At 66.6% G+C, this 15,021-nt stretch overlaps 1 protein-coding gene and 1 pseudogene across 1 annotated transcript in view; both read left to right on the top strand.

Annotated features, from left to right (window-relative positions):
• The window catches only part of LOC119099721 (3'-5' RNA helicase YTHDC2-like), a 111,822-nt pseudogene extending 109,124 nt beyond the window's left edge, over positions 1-2,698 (top strand).
• Positions 2,699-7,463: 4,765 nt separating this feature from the next.
• Positions 7,464-15,021, top strand: part of LOC119101645 (semaphorin-1A) — a gene marked incomplete at its 5' end in the record, with an annotated part of 91,023 nt that continues 83,465 nt past the window's right edge. Inside the window, 1 exon segment of the mRNA XM_037225056.1 lies at positions 7,464-7,601. Within this exon segment, the coding sequence (XP_037080951.1) occupies positions 7,493-7,601 (109 nt within the window).

The following is a 15,021-nucleotide window of genomic DNA, read 5'->3' as shown; positions in this document are numbered from 1 at the left end:
CGGTGGCAAACGATTTGCGACTCTTTTCGTGCGTCGCCAAGTGTCGTGTTCAAACTGATCAGCCGCGGGTCGGAAGTGCCGCCGGTCCGTCATCGGCGTCATCAGCCTGTCCCTGCGCGCCTGACGCGGCCACGCGGTGCGCCACGCGGTGCGCCGCGCCGTCTCGTCTGCCGTCCCGTCGCCGTTTCCACGAACGCGCTGTTTATCGCCGCCCGGTCGGCGGCCGTCGATCGAGTTACACGAATGACATGCGGCGCCTGCTCCCGCCGGGATTTGCATATGAATCGCGGCGAGCGTCGCGCGGCACGCTGGCGCGGGGCCGTCGGGCGGCCGCCGGCGGGCTCTGGGGAGCTGTCACCGATTACCTGTGCAGCCGGGCCCCGCATCCGACGCACGTCAGCTGGAAGATCAGAAAGCTGGCAAGCGAGAGGTTCACGAAGGCAAGGGTGTCCTTGAAAATTTTGGGTGGTTGGCGTCGTAAGCTGGCGAGTTCGAAAAGTTCGCTGGCGAAACTAAAACATCAAGAAAAAGTTAGCGATCACTAGAATATTATAAGTAGTCCGTAAATTATGGAACATGAAAGGAGGAAAATAGACGACACAACATAAGGAGCTGATGCATGCGTGCTGTACTATGTTCTATTGTGTCAACGGTTCGCTGGAGCTTGGCAGCCCAACCTTAGCACAAAAATCACCGTGCACTGCTGCAGAAACTTGCCACATGTTTTTTTAGGGGTGCCCATCCCGGTGAACATGCGGTACGCGGTCGTTATTCCGTGCATGACCTTAGGTCAGACGGAATGCCCGTAGCTCTGGTGACCTTTGGTTGATCGGATTAGTTGGTAACTTTAGTACTGGGCCACACGCTGTCACAGCTGCGGGCACAACGCAGGTTCCGTCTGGGATTGGTAAGCAGATGGTTTGTGGGGCCTCCCTTATTTCCGGACGTTTTCCGTTTTGGTGCTTCCCCGGAAGTCTTCGGCAAACGAGACAGACGGCTTCATTTTATGCAATGTATTGAGCCTCGTTTTAACAAGAGTCTCGGGTAAAGCACCAGCGTTAACTGCTAATTGAACCTCAAGCTTCCATGAAGTAATTGCTATTCACTCTTCGATGGAGTGATACAGCTCAAATAATTCTGCAGCTGACCTGAGCACAGTGCCCATTCCGCTGGTATCCTTCAACACAAAATCACAAGGGAGTCGCCGCCGGCCCGAAAGCCGCTCGGTCGCCATGGCCCGTTTCTGGTACACTGCCGCCTGATCTGATCAATCACCAGCTCCCACAGCCCCATGGCGTGACCGGCCGACCAGCAGCCAGTCGGGCCTCGAGTACTACAGACCGGCCGCTGATGTAATCTTCACGGCCCACTGTTTGGGTGGCCCAGTGCTAACTCCGCCTCGAACGTAAACACTTTTGCCCAGATTCACAAGTGATTCCGCTGTGGGCTTGCACGAGCCCGATGGAGCGCCAGGCGAACCGCGGTATTTTTAGATGCAGATCTGCCGTCTCGGCCATGCTGGGAGTCGGCGTCGGCGGCGGGTGTGCCCTGTGCTCGGATACGATCGGACCTTGCACCGGCGGACGGCTTCCGTGGCGCCCAGGGCAGCTATCGACGCGGTCGGAACCGCCGACGCCACCCATTCAGTAGCAATCTCGCCATCATCCTTGGCGCGGGATTTGTCGCCGAATAACGAGCAAAAATGGTCGGAGCTTCCACGCGTGGAGCTGGACGGTGCGACGAAGGCGGTCGGCGCCCGGCCAGGACTGGACGCGCGCGCTGACCGCCGCCCGGCCGCTGCCGTGCCGAGCAGACTAAACAGTGAGTCGCGCCGGGCGGTGAGCACCGCCCGCTGCAGGACGACGCCACTGCAGCCCTCTGGTCGGAGCTGGACGGGGGGGGGGGGGTCCGACAGGGGGGGGGGGACGCCAAGCCGCGGTCACCCGCACGGCCGCAGCCCTGCCCGGCCTCGCCGTCAAGCCGTGGTCATCAGCGCGAACCAAATATACAAACAGCGGAGTCGGCGCGGCGCGCTGTTTGGGACGCCGGCTGCAGCGGCGCCCGGTGTGTATACACACACGCCATCGGCGCGGTCGCATCGGGCGACATCGGTCGTCCGGGGCCACCGCCTTCGGCCGCCGGCACTCTTAATTAGATGACTCTGCGGCTGATTTATGCCGGTATTAAATGGTGCGCGCTGGCCGCCGGCCGGAACAATAGGGCGGCGGCGGCGGCGGCGGCCCGACGGCAACGACAGGGCGGCACGCTCCGCCGCCGGGGGCCGCCGCCGACCGCCCGCCCGGCCGCGATGGATGGCTTCGCGGCAGGAACGGCACGTCGCTCCACTTTCGGCCGGGCCGCGACCGAAGCGTGCCGCCGGCCATGCGAAAAGCTGCAGCCGGCGGGCCCTGCAGGGCCGGTCACGACTGGTCAGTCAGCTGACGCCGACAGGGCCGCGCCGGTCACGGCACGGTGTGGTGTGTCGGCCGTCGCCACTGCGTGGGTGACGACTGCAGCTGACGCTGTGGACGCGTCATGTGACGCGGCTGTGCTGTGAGGACTGCAGGGGCACAGCTGTGGTCCTGTTACGTGACGCGGCGGTGCTGTGAGGACTGCAGGGTCACAGCTGTGGTCCTGTCACGTGATGTGACCGTGCGGTGTGGCCCGTGGCTGCAGGAGCTGGGCCGTGCTCCTGTGACGTGGCGCAGCGGTGGACCGTAGTGGACTGTAGGGGCTGAGCTGTGGACTGTAGGGGCTGAGCTGTGCTGAGCTCTGCCGTGACGTGACGCGTTGCGTCGCCCAGCGTTGCTGTGCCTACTGTGACGGGGCGGGGTGCCAGCGGTCACGACACGCGCGCCGGCTGCTGCCTGGCCGCCAGCGCGGGCTCTGCGCGTCCAGCGGGCGTGATCGGCAGATCGTGAGCCCCGCTCCCTGGGCGGGTCACGCCATCCACTGACGACTCACTGAGCGCGGCAGCGGCTCAGCCGCGACGCACGGCGGCACGCCACGTCAAAGCCAATCAGGTCAATGAAGTGGACCGCGAGGCGCCCGGCAGACGAGCGAACGTTCAGCTGCCCGCGCACGCACACAGAGACGGAGGCCGTAATGAAGCCCCGCGCGGCCCGGTTCCCACCGCGTGACCTGGCACCGCGCTGACCCGCCACCGGAAGCAGCTTGCATCCGGCACCGAGGGCCGGAAGCCCGTGATTTATCTGGCGCTGGATTGTCATCGGACGGTGTATGAATGTGCATACCTTCCACCAGCAGCCCGAATGGCGATGATTCACGCCGGCGTTTTGTTACGAAACGCGGGTGCGCTCGTGAGAGGGCGAGGATGACGAGGCTCGTCTGGGATGAACCGCGTGCCCGTCAGAAAAAAGCCCCGTTAAATGCGTGTCAATGGATGGGAGCGGCAGCACTTTCCAATCGGCCACGCTTCCAGCCGGGTGGCGTTGAATGCGAGTCGATTCAGCGCCCCAGTTGGGATGGTCACCTTATGACGTCGCCCCCTGCCTGCGGTCTGTCCCACTGCGGCACCGTCGTTTTCCCTCCGTACTACCTGGAAGGGCACTTCCATCGTCACCCAATACCTTCGGACCATGGCAGGGTGCACTCGAGTCAACACGGCGTCTGGCGCCGTGTTTGGGTACTAATTCCACGCGGCATTTAATCGAATGGGGCCTGTCGGCCGCGGCAGGCCAGCCGGCGTCGCAGGTCAAAGGTTGGGAGCGTCGCCTCCTGCGCGCCATTAGCGGCCGGCGTGTCGGCCTTGATGTCGGCTATTGTTGACCGATTGACGTTGGTCCGCCGGCGCGGGGAACAAAGTCGCCGCCGGCGGCCGGACCGCGCTGCGATGCATTACTCGCGGCCCGGCCGACCGCCATGGAATTCAGGCAGGCCGGCCGAGGCGACCGCCGCCATTAGCTGTCAGGTGTGGCGAAAATAATGGACGGAGCGCGGCCAACGGCGCCGAATATGGGGAAATTTAACAGGCGATCGGCTGCTGCTGCGTGCGTGGCCCTGCTGGCCGGCGAGCCGCCGACGGGCCCGGTTGCAGACTCGTGCAGCGCGTGCGACGCTCGTCCAAAAATGCTGTCAACACGCGGTGGACTGAGGCCGGCTTTGTTCATCGCTTCAAGGCGGATTTGGTACCCGTGGCCTCGGAATACTCCATGGCATGTGCCTTGACGGAGGTCGCCTCTGTTCCAACGTTCCGTTACGGCATTTCTGCATCCGATGTTTGGTTGTTCACTGTTCAAAGGCGTTCGCTCGACCGCGGCCATCATCGGGTGCTCGTCGCCGCTAGCTGACTGACCCTTCTTTCCGCCAGTTAGCAGATGCTCGTTTCTGTCAGTTGGCGGACGCTTTTTCCTGCCCATTGACGGACGCTCGCCCCGGTAAATTGACGGACTGTCGCTGTCGGGCGTTGATGGATCCGAAATGGTCGCTACTGTCGATGCGTGTTTTGTCTGCCGGCTCTCCTTGAGCGCAATCACGGCCGCCAGCGACAAATGAACCTTCCGCGAGCACAAAGGCCCGACCCGGCTCTGGGGCCGTTTTTGCAGCGGCGCGCGCATAATTCGGCCATTGTGGTCGGCATGGGGCGGGTCGGCAGGCCGCATTGATGCGTGCACCTGCCGATCTTCTCGGCCGCTGTCGGTCGTGTGTGCCGGCTTTGGGGGATTCGAGCCACGGGAGGGCTTTTGATTGGCGCTGGACAGCCTGACGTCATCCTGCTGCCGTGTGCGAGGGAGGCCTGGTGCCGGCGAGGGCGACTCAGCTGTCGCCCGAGATGTCGAGCGCTCTGGTAGCTGGCTGCCTCTGCTCTAGTGAGCGCCGCCGTCACCCGGCGACATCCCGGCCGGCCACAGGCAGCCACTGTCGGCCAGCCACGGGCGGCCACTGTCGGCCAGCCACGGACAGCCACTGTCGGCCAGCCACGGGCAGCCACTGTCGGCCAGTAACGGACAGCCACCGTCGGCCAGCCATGGGCAGTCACTGTCGGCCAGCCACGAGCAGCCACTGTCGGCCAGCCTCGCTGATCCGTCGTGCCGCGCGGCTCAGCCGGGCATCTCCGCCAGACTTCCCACCGTCAGTTCCGCCTGGACATCTCCACCGGACGTTTCCAGTGGGCCGCGCCACCGGAAGGCATCGGGCCGGCGTTGGACGCTCCACCAACGACACCTGATTGATTTACCGTTCCGGACCACCGGTGATGAACGGCAGTTGGTCCTGCGGCGGCACGGACCCACTGCGGTCCATGGCGTGGCGCGAGGTTCGGCGGTGCTTGACGTTACTCAGGGTCGGTGGTCCCTGACGTCAGTGGGGGTCACCGAAGTCCCCGGGGCGGAACAGCGTCTTTGATGTCTCTGGAAGCGGCCCTCCCGCCGGTTTCTACGGGGCTGATTGCGTCTCTCCCATTGTGGCCAGCGGAGGTCAGGGTGAGTGACTGATCAAATTACGGCAGTCCACCACCTGTCGATGCCCACCGGGTACCGTCGGCGGGTCAGGGTCCTGCGCCGGAGCGGCGGCCCCGGCCCGGAACGCGACAGCGCGGGGCGGCGTGCTGGCCTCCGCCGCCGGCCGACGGCGGGTCCGGTGTCATTAGTCGGCCCGGTGACCACCGCTCGAAGTGGGTCAGCCGCCACCCGGCCGTGCTGGCCCACCGCGTGATGACCAGCCTCGGTTCCGGACCGCGATCCGTCCTCGCTGTCTCGCCGATGCCGTGACCTGGCGGCGTGACTCGTCGCTGACCCGGAAACGCCGCCGGCCGACGGGCGCCGGCGCCGGACGGGGTGCGCTCCTGAACAGCCGGCGGCGCTTGTTGCGCTTCGCTGTCGGCCCGTCCGCCAGCCGCACAGGGTCGAGGCGGGTGGTCGGCGGCGCCCGCCGGCGGCGGCGGTGACGCGCCGTCTTGAGCCGAGCGCGGGCGTCGCCGGCAGCACCCTGGATTGCAGGGTGTGTGGACGCCGGCCGGCTAATCGCACGCTGTCACTGGCTGGGACGGCGGACGGAGTGTCGGGCCGGTGGGCTGTGATTCATCCGGCCCGTCCGGCTTATCTGATGCGGCGCGCTCTCACGGCGAGCCGCCCGCCGATGACGGGCCCGGCAAGCGCGGCTCCCGGCCCCTGGGAATGGATGACGCCGCCCCCGCCGCACCACAGCACCGTTACGGCGCCGGCGCGGACGGACGGGCTGAGGTCGAGGCTGGTGCCACGGGGTAACGCGAAGTGACGCCGTACGACGCTACCTGCCAAGCCATTGCCGAGCGAAATGGGTTCTGTCCACTCCACTCCGCCTTGACCGATAACTGGGTTTGTTGGTATGGGGATTTGGGTCGACCAGAAGCGAAGAATGTCGGTGGGAAACCGAGAAAAACAAAAAGAGGTGGAACATCAAAGATTTTACAAGCATGAAATGTCTGAAAGTATCACTGGACACGGTGATCACGACCCGTAATCTGAAAAAAACATTCTGATTCTCAGCATCTTATTTGTCTTTATTTACCGAGACTGTCGCCGCCCTGAGTCGCCCCCCCCCCCCCCATGTCACATCAGCTCCGGTCCTGCCGGCGCGGGGTGACTGGGGAGTACTCGCTGACGCCAGGCGGCTGACCGTCGTCTTCAGCTCCGTCGGCCGACCGTCCCCAGCCTGGCCATCCAGCCGCTCCCCGCTGCGGAGCAGCAATAGTCGTCGAATCAGTGCCTGAATGGCCATTTGATGAGTGTTTTACTGGCCGTAAAGCCGGCAGCCGTGCCGAGGCCTTGGCGCTGCATTCAGCCGCTGGTGTCACGAGAGAGGAGCGGGGACGGGCTTTCGCCGGCGTCCGAGAGGGCACGACTTGCGTCACGAGGCTTTCATAGTGGACAGGCGACGCCGGACTTGTCTGATTAATTGGGGGAATGAGTGGGCAGTAATTGCCGGGTATGGCTCCGTGCAGAAACTGGCACAAGGATAACGTGCCCCTCGGCCGGCGCGCTTTCCAATATCTGGCCAGCCTACTCCTCGCCTGGGCGTTTAATCTAGTTAATTGAATTAAGCGTCGTGCTGACCTTTGCCAGGCATTCACGGCCATTTAGAAGGGGCCGCAGGTTACGCCGGTACACACATGCTGCACACACACGCGGCACACACACACACACACACACGCGTACAGACCAATGTGGGGTTTAAATTACACCGTTTTTCTCTGACCGTGAGCCTGGCTAGCCAAGTGTTGATAATTGAAGCGAGCGGCGGCGCGACCGCGACGCCCGAGGCGATCTCAGTCCGCACACTGTCGAGGTCAAGGTACAGTATGACTGTTCCGCCGCCGAGGTCCATGATGCGGCCCGCGCGACAGCTCCCGCGCGACTGCTGGAAGCTGCCGGCGCCGGACCGTGCCCGCTGCCTGCTGCTATGTCGCTGTCGTCTGGTCGTCCCGCTGACGCTGCGCCCGTCCTCAGATGCTGTCCGGCTGAGCGCGGCCGCCCCGGAGCGCCGTGACCTCGCCATGACCCCGGCCGGCGCGCTGGCCGCCCTGCTGGCCCTGGCCCTGGCCCTGGCCCGGCCCGCGATCGCCTGGCAGGACGACCTGACACCGCTGCGGCGAGTCTCGCTCGGTGAGTTCCCACGCCGTACAGGCACGTGCCGCCGCCGGCTGGAGCGACCGCGGCAGCAGCTGGAGCTGGAGGAGGCAGCTGCGTCCGGGGCTCGAGACGCGCCGCCGCCGGACCGTGGTGTTCACTCGTGCAGGCAGCGTGGCTTCTTCACTCGCTCACTTTTACCTGTCAGCTTTCCTCCCGTTCGTATCTATTTTGTCTCTGACTTGGATTTTGATCAAACCAGGTCATTTTCCCTTAACGTCCAAAGCTCCGGCGCGGGTTTCCCTTTATTGGCTCATCATGCTCCCTTTAGATTATTTCCAGATTATTGGATGATTTTGGCACGCAGAATTACTTAGGCCCTCGCCGGAAGCACAGCAGGGGCTTAGCATGGCGCCGCTCTGTTGTACAGCCCAGCTTACGTCACGCTCCACAACCGTCACCACGGTCCGCCACCCGCGACCGGCCAGTGACGTCATGCACCGGTGACGTCACAGCACGGAGAGAGCGGGTCGGAGGCAGCACACCAGCCCGACCATGACCGCCGGTGCACCACGCGACCCGTGCGGCTTGGGTGGCCCAGGTCGGCCGCTAGGAGACGGTCACCACCAACGTGTTCGTCGTTGACCGGTCGCCGCCGGCCGCCCACAGCCCTAGATGACCCCATTAGCTGAGCAAACACCGGCTGTCCGCCGGCCATCGTTGGTGTTTGACCGACGATCGGGGTCGGCTCCGGCGACGCGTCGTTCGTCGACGGCGCCGAGCGCCCAAGCCTCGCCTGGGGGGACGGGCCCCGGCGCCGCCTGTGGGGGCCGGCTGTGCCGCGGGACGTGAGAGGGGAGACTGCGACGCCGAGTGGACGCCAACACCTGCCGGCCGGCCGGAGGTGGCGGTGACGGCGCCGATTTAAAGCCCGCGCCGAGCACCTGTGAACGGGTCGACAGCTGTAATTGACCCTCGCGAACCCGGCGCTGCACAGGAAGCCGGTGGGAGCGGGTGGCGTGTCCTGCACCGGCCCGAAGCACTGATTAATGGCGGGTCAGCCTAACGATCGCGGCGCGTCATATTTCAGCGGCGCGCGGCGGCGGTGCCGCGTTCGCCGCTGCAGCGTCGCCGCCCCTGCGCGGGCCCGGGCCGTCCATCTCACCGGAGGATCGGCGCGGCGGCGGCGGAGCGTACAGACCGCCGCCGCACCAGCCCGCGCCCGGTCGTCGGGCGGCGCGGCCGGGGAAAGTGCGGCGGACGCCTCGCCTGGCGGAGGCGTGCCCCGCGCACAAAGCCGCCTCCGCTTGCGGCTAATTGATTGGCGGTCGGCGGCGGAGGCTGCCGGTGCCGGTGTTGTCCTCTGGCGGCGCTCTCACCCCGTCGCCGGCTCGCTCCGTCCGGGGTGGGCTGACCGTCGCGCCGGCACCGGCGCTGTTTGCTGGACCGGGACGTGTTTTTGCCTCGGTGTGTGCGCTTTGCAAGTCCGGCGGCGGCGATAGCCGGTCCCCGTATATGATTATCGGGGCCGCCATGACCGCCACGCGGACGCCGAGGGGAGGGCGCGGATTAACCGCAGAGGGCGCCACAATAGCGCACGGCGCGACCTGGTGAGAATGGCCCGGTCGCCCGCTGTTACTGTCTTCCAAGAAAATGGCTCCGAAATGGGAAGGGGGCTGGGCACAATGGCAGGTGGAAATAGGGTCCAGCTGGCCCCTGGACAAAGGTGAGCCCGTTAGGAGGCGCCCATAGGAAGTCGTCAGGCGATCGAGGCTCGCACGGGATTAGTGCGGCCGGGCCATAAAGTTCGGCGACAGACTGGCTGGCCGGCGCGTCCTGCCAAAAGACTGGTCGCCAGCTGCCTCCCCTGCGACGGGATGGGTAGGTGGGGGCGCAGCGGCGTGTGCGTTTAACGATTAATGCATGGCGAGGCAGATTGGGAGAAAAACTCTGAGACGGGTGGCGTATCTCAACCGAATCGGGGCAAAAACGTGGCTTTCTCGGAAGGCGGCGTGTTTACCACAAGACGATGGAGGCTTATTTTGTCACGGGCTGTAGTAGGTCGTAACACGGAAGTGAGTGGTAATTGTTGCTCGGTGCTTGGAGTAACTAACGCACGTGACTTACTGCCGGGAAAGCACCGCAAACAAAAGCGGAGGTGTCGGGGCGGCCAGCTCCATATCAAATGGAACGCTTTCTCGCCATACAGCGTGAGCTAACGTGCGTGTGAAAGCTAGATCCTCTCTTTGGCACCCAGATAGCCCTTTCTTGCCAACAGCACAGAACAAAGCGCTGCTCGTAAACAGCTTCCAGCCTTTGCTCTGCTTAAAGGCTGCGCGTCCGCTGGCTGCCGGCTGCGACGCCTGGCCGAGTGCAGCCGCGATAGCCGGCGTCGGCTAACAAGACCCGTCGGCCGGCCGCGGGAAAGCCGGCCCGAGCTCATCCGTCACCGATACACATCGGGTCTGTCGGCCGCAACACTGAGCGATCCGGCGCTCCGACCAACGCTCGACGCCGGGTTTGTGTTTGCCGGCGGCCGGCCGTCACCACACGGAGCTGTGTGCGCCGCGCCACCGCCAGGGTCACGTCGGGTCGGCGACCGCCGCCTCCGCCGCGACAGGCCGCCCGTCGGCCAGCGGCGTGCGGAAGGTCGGCGATGGTGGCGGTGATAGCGTCCCCCTCCGCCGCTCGCGCCTCCCGAAATAGCTCGGCCGGGCACGTGCCGTCAATCTGTGCCCGGGCTGTCCCCAAACGCCCGGTCCGTGTCCCCCTGTCCCCTCGGTACCTGCGCCCCCTCAGCCCCCTCCACCACAGCCGGGGGCGAGCCGAGTGCGTCTCCAGACGCTCCCGCTGTGACGCCAGGTGGGGGCCGGCCGAGGGGCCACCGCAGCCGGCGGCGCCCCTCGCGCCCAACAGCCGCGACCCCGCCTTCCCAAGAGGCGTGCTCCCGGCTGCACGCGCTCACTGACTCACGGCGTCCTGAGGCTGCGGGAGGTTAGGGAGAGGGGGGGGGGGGGCTGCGGCTGTGGCCGCCGTCTGCTCGCCGCGCTCGGAAGTCCGCCGGACGCGCCTCGCCTCGCCGCACCGGTCGGAAGCGGTGGCTCTCCCGCCGCGCCGGCCGCCCAGCTGGTGCGGCCGGCCTGACCAGCTGGGCCTGCGGGCGTTCCAGCTGGCACCGGCTCACCGGCGGGCGCAGCGCAGTCACACCTATTGAGGGGCGGCCAGACGGCCAGGCGGGCGGGGTCACGTGGTGGGAGGTGTGTCGGGGTCAGGTCAGGCACGCTCGCCGTCACAACTGGGTCATGCGGCCGGCGGCGTGCAAAATCCGGCGTTATTGGTCGTCCCACCCTCCTTCAGCAGCGTCCAGTCTCAGTTAACTATTCAATGTCAGCTCCAGCCGGTTTTTCGTTCACCGTTTTCCCCAGTCCAGTGTCACCCGCCCATCGTGTCCATCACCCGTCCACCGTTTGTCACTGTCCAGCGTCTGTCAGCCGTCTCTCGCGTCCGTCACCCGTCCGTCTTTGGCCTCCTGCTCCGCGTCAGCCCGCGCCGGACGGGTGGGGGCTGGCCGTGACCCGCCTCCGGAGGCGCGCGGCTGACCGCCGGGAGCCACCGATCAGCTGACGGCCGCCAGCTTAGCCTGGATGCCGTGGGCCGGGCATGTCACGAATGTCGGTGCTCGGGCTGCCACATCTCCGGCGCGTTACAGACGGCAACGGACGGTCAGCGTGCTCGTCCCTCCGCCCGGATGCTAGGCGAGGGCCTGCCTTGTCCGGGTAGCCACCCGGCGACTGAGGGCCCCTCGCTCCGCCCCGGCGGTGTCATTTGGGCCAGGACCGCCGCCGCCGCCCCTGTTTTGCCACAGCGCGGCGCGAGAGCGGACAGTAGCGGGCGGGGTATCGCGCGCCACAATCGCGCCGGATGCGCCGCAGCGTCACGCCACCGGCTCGTAGAAGGGTTGGCGCCAACGACAGCCAATCAGACGTCCGTCCGGGTCGGCGGAGCCGCCGCCGCCGCCGATGTTTTCCTTTCTCGGACGGGTCCCGGCGCCACCTGTTTCCCGGCGGCCGGCCGGCTCGGCGCGCGCTGCGGTTGGGCTCGGCGCGGGCGCGCGCTTTTTTGGCGGCTGCGGCGGGTTCCGGTCGGGCCGAGCCGTGCGCGGCCGTCGGACGCGGAGTCACACACTGATGAGCTAACGGCACCTGAGCGGCGCGGCCGACCGGCGCCGATCGCGCGCCCGATGGACGCGATCGGACCACTCATCAATCGCACGCGGACGCCGCCGGGTCGGCCGGAGGTCCTGATTGGCCGGTCAGCCTGGCCGGCGGCGACCCGCGCCGTGGGCGGGCGAACCGTGATGTCCATCAGGCGGGTCATGAGCCCGCAAATCTTCCTCCGTCGCCAGGGGGGTGAAGACGGCTCCCCGACCACCGGCAGCGTCAGGGAGATGTACCGCGCCCGGTGAGAGGCTGAGCCCAAACCGGCACACTCATTGGGAATATAAACATGGACCCACATGTCTACACAATATGACAGGGCACACAGTGTGCCCCGGTGGAGAGCGCCAGCTTTCCCACCGCCGTCCCCACACTGGTGGGCCGAGCCGGGCTCCGCGGCACAGCGGAGCGCGCAGGGGTCGCGCCTGCACGCCGCCATTGTGGCCGCCTATCGGCCGCCTCATCGAGCCAGCTCCAGCGCCCCGAGCGCGCCGCCCGGAAAGATCAAACGATCGCCCACCAGCGCCACAATGCGTGGGCAAACATTTTTCCCGGCCGACCGGCGAGAGACAATGGCCGAAGGATGGTACGTGACCATTCACGTAATTCAGTTGTTCCGCCTGGGCGACGTCGATCGTCGTCCGGTTGCCGCGGTGGGACCCGCTCGGCGCTAGCGGTCCCGTCCGGGTCGGCGCGCGTGCCGGGCGATCTCGCGGACGGGTCCGCGGCGGCACGCGCGCGTCTGGTCGAACCGCCGCGTCGGCCGGCGGCCGCACGTCCGCTGCAGCCGCCAGTGTCGCCGGAAGTCTGATGCATCGCTGCAGACGAGATCTCGGCGTCGGCCGACCGGGCGCGGCGACCGCGGCGCGGAACCGGTCCGGCCGCGGACGGCGGGCAGTCGCGGAAGTCCGGCGAGCGGACCGGGCGGTCACGGACCGTCACGGGCGGTCACGGGCGGTCACGGGCGGCCACGGCCCTCTCCCGCCGTTCCCATGCGCGCGGCGGAGGCGGTGACGCCCCTGTCCCGTTCGACAGGCGCGGTCAGCGGCGGTGCGGTTTTATCCGCGGTTGGTCGCGCGCCGGACCGCAGCCGCCGCCGCCGGTGGCAGCGTCTTCCGGCGTCTTCCGGCTTGGCCAAGATTTTGTGGCCGGCCAGGTGCGGCTGGCCGGGCCGGCGGTCTGGCGCGGGCACAGGCCGCCGGATTACGCCGACCGGGCGTCGCCGTAGTTCCCCAGCGGGACGGGCTGGCCGAGGAGTTCCCCTGACGCCGGTCCCCCGGCCGGCCGGCCCTGAGCCGGGGGCGGCGGTAAATCGCGACGGCGGACACCTCGCGCCCGTAAACTAATCCCGCTGTCAGGCCAGCCCGGCGGCGGCGGCGGCGCGCGCCCGCCCGCGTGCGGAGGAGCCCGCGGCTGGTCGCCGCATCGGACCGGCGTGCCCCGTATGTCGCGGGTTTCTCAGACGGGCGCGGCCGACGGCGCCGAGGCTGACGACGCTGGGCCGGCTAGAACGACAGCTTCAGCGCCAGACCCTACGCCGCGATATCCGGTTTGCAATCTGGTCGGTCGGGTTTTGCTGGGCGCTGGCCCCGCCTCGGTCTGTCCCACCAGCCGCCACTAGCTGGAATCCCCAGCCCCGCCTCGGTCTGTCCCACTAGCCGGCACCCCCAGCCCCACCTCGGTCTGTCCCACTAGCCGGCACCCCCAGCCCCGCCTCGGTGTGTCCCACTGGCCGGCATCCCCAGCCCTGTCTCAGTCTGTCCCACTAGCCGGCATCCCCAGCCCTGTATCGGTCTGTTCCACTAGCCGGCATCCCCAGCCCCGCCTCGGGCCGTTCCACTAGCCGGCATCCCCAGCCCGCCCTGGTTTGCGTACGTTGCCTCCGGGTTCTGGGCCCAGGCCCGCCGCTGGGACCACTACAACGGCGGCCCGACGGGTGACCACTTTTTGTGACCTGCGTCTGTTCCAAGGGACCGGTCTGGTCAGAACCAGTCAGCGTGGTGGCAGGTGGGGGGGGGGGGGGGCGTCATGTTCTGAACCCCCGTCTGTCCCAGCCCACCCATATCCAGACTGACGTCAGGAACCCGATGTGCCCTTGTTTTCAGATTCGGTGAAAGACAGAATTGTCGGGTAAGAGTGGGACAAGCATGTTCCATTTAGGGTACAACTTGTATCGTTCTTACGTTTTTTTATGCTGTTAACGTGACAGGATCAAAATATAAATGCTTTGGCTAAAAGGTGTTGACGACGCGATAAGCATGCTTTTAGCCCCTTACACACGGTACGGGGTGGTAGGGGTAGGCGCGGAACATTGTCGATCTACGCAATCGATACCAACGCGTAAAAGCAATCGTGTTCCATGTCGTTCCGGATGATGGACTGGTGCATGGTTCGTTGGATCAGAGTTCTAACTGTTCCCAATGCCCTGCTGTTTTGTGGGAAAGCCACGGTGATCCCATGTTTTGCGCGGAGCGCGTTATTAATCTGCGGTTGCCGCGACAGGCTCATTGCTCGCGCGTCCGCCGTTCGCATGCCCACCCCCTGCCCCGCCCCGCTATCTCCAGCCCTGATAGGCGGATGGAGGGCGCCAGACCCCTGTCTAAGGTCAGGTGCTGAACGGAGGCGCGGCGCCGTCACTTGACCCCAATCATCGGCCTCCCGTCCCCAATCAGACGGCCGGTGCGCCTCCGCCCAGGTCACGTGGCCCGCCGGCCGCCGCCGGGCGACGGCCACGTGACGTGGGCGGTGACGCCGGCTCGTGGCCACCCACAGCCGGCATCCCGGCCGTCAACAACAGCCGCTGGGCATCACCGGGCGGCGGCGCCGGCCGGAATGCCGGGTCGGCTGGCGGGTCGCCGGGTCGCGGACCGCGCCCTCTGCCGGCGCCCCGCGTCATCGCCGGCCCGCCGCCGCTGCGATGACGTTCGCCGTGACGCCAGACGGCGCTCTTACCGGCGCCCCGGGTCGCGAGGTCGCTTGCCGGGGTCGCCGGCCGAGCGGGCGTTTTCAATGTTTGTTTACGACCGCTACGAGGCGCATAATTCGGCCACAAAGGGGTCGCTGTGGTGGCGACCTCCGGACTGCGGGTCGGCCGCCCTCGCCGGCTCTCCATATTGAAAGGGACGCAGTTTACGGCTCTGTCGGGCCGGGTGGGCGCCGAACGCCGGCTAGGCCGTAATGGCCTGTAATGGAGAGCGTGCGCCCAGCGTCGAGCCCGGCCTCCGCCCTCCGCCGCCGTC

This window comes from Pollicipes pollicipes, unplaced genomic scaffold (assembly GCF_011947565.3).
Source record: "Pollicipes pollicipes isolate AB1234 unplaced genomic scaffold, Ppol_2.1 Scaffold_4881;HRSCAF=5763_pilon_pilon_pilon, whole genome shotgun sequence".
NCBI classification, from domain to species: domain Eukaryota; kingdom Metazoa; phylum Arthropoda; class Thecostraca; order Pollicipedomorpha; family Pollicipedidae; genus Pollicipes; species Pollicipes pollicipes.
This window is presented reverse-complemented; position numbering and strand designations above follow the sequence as displayed.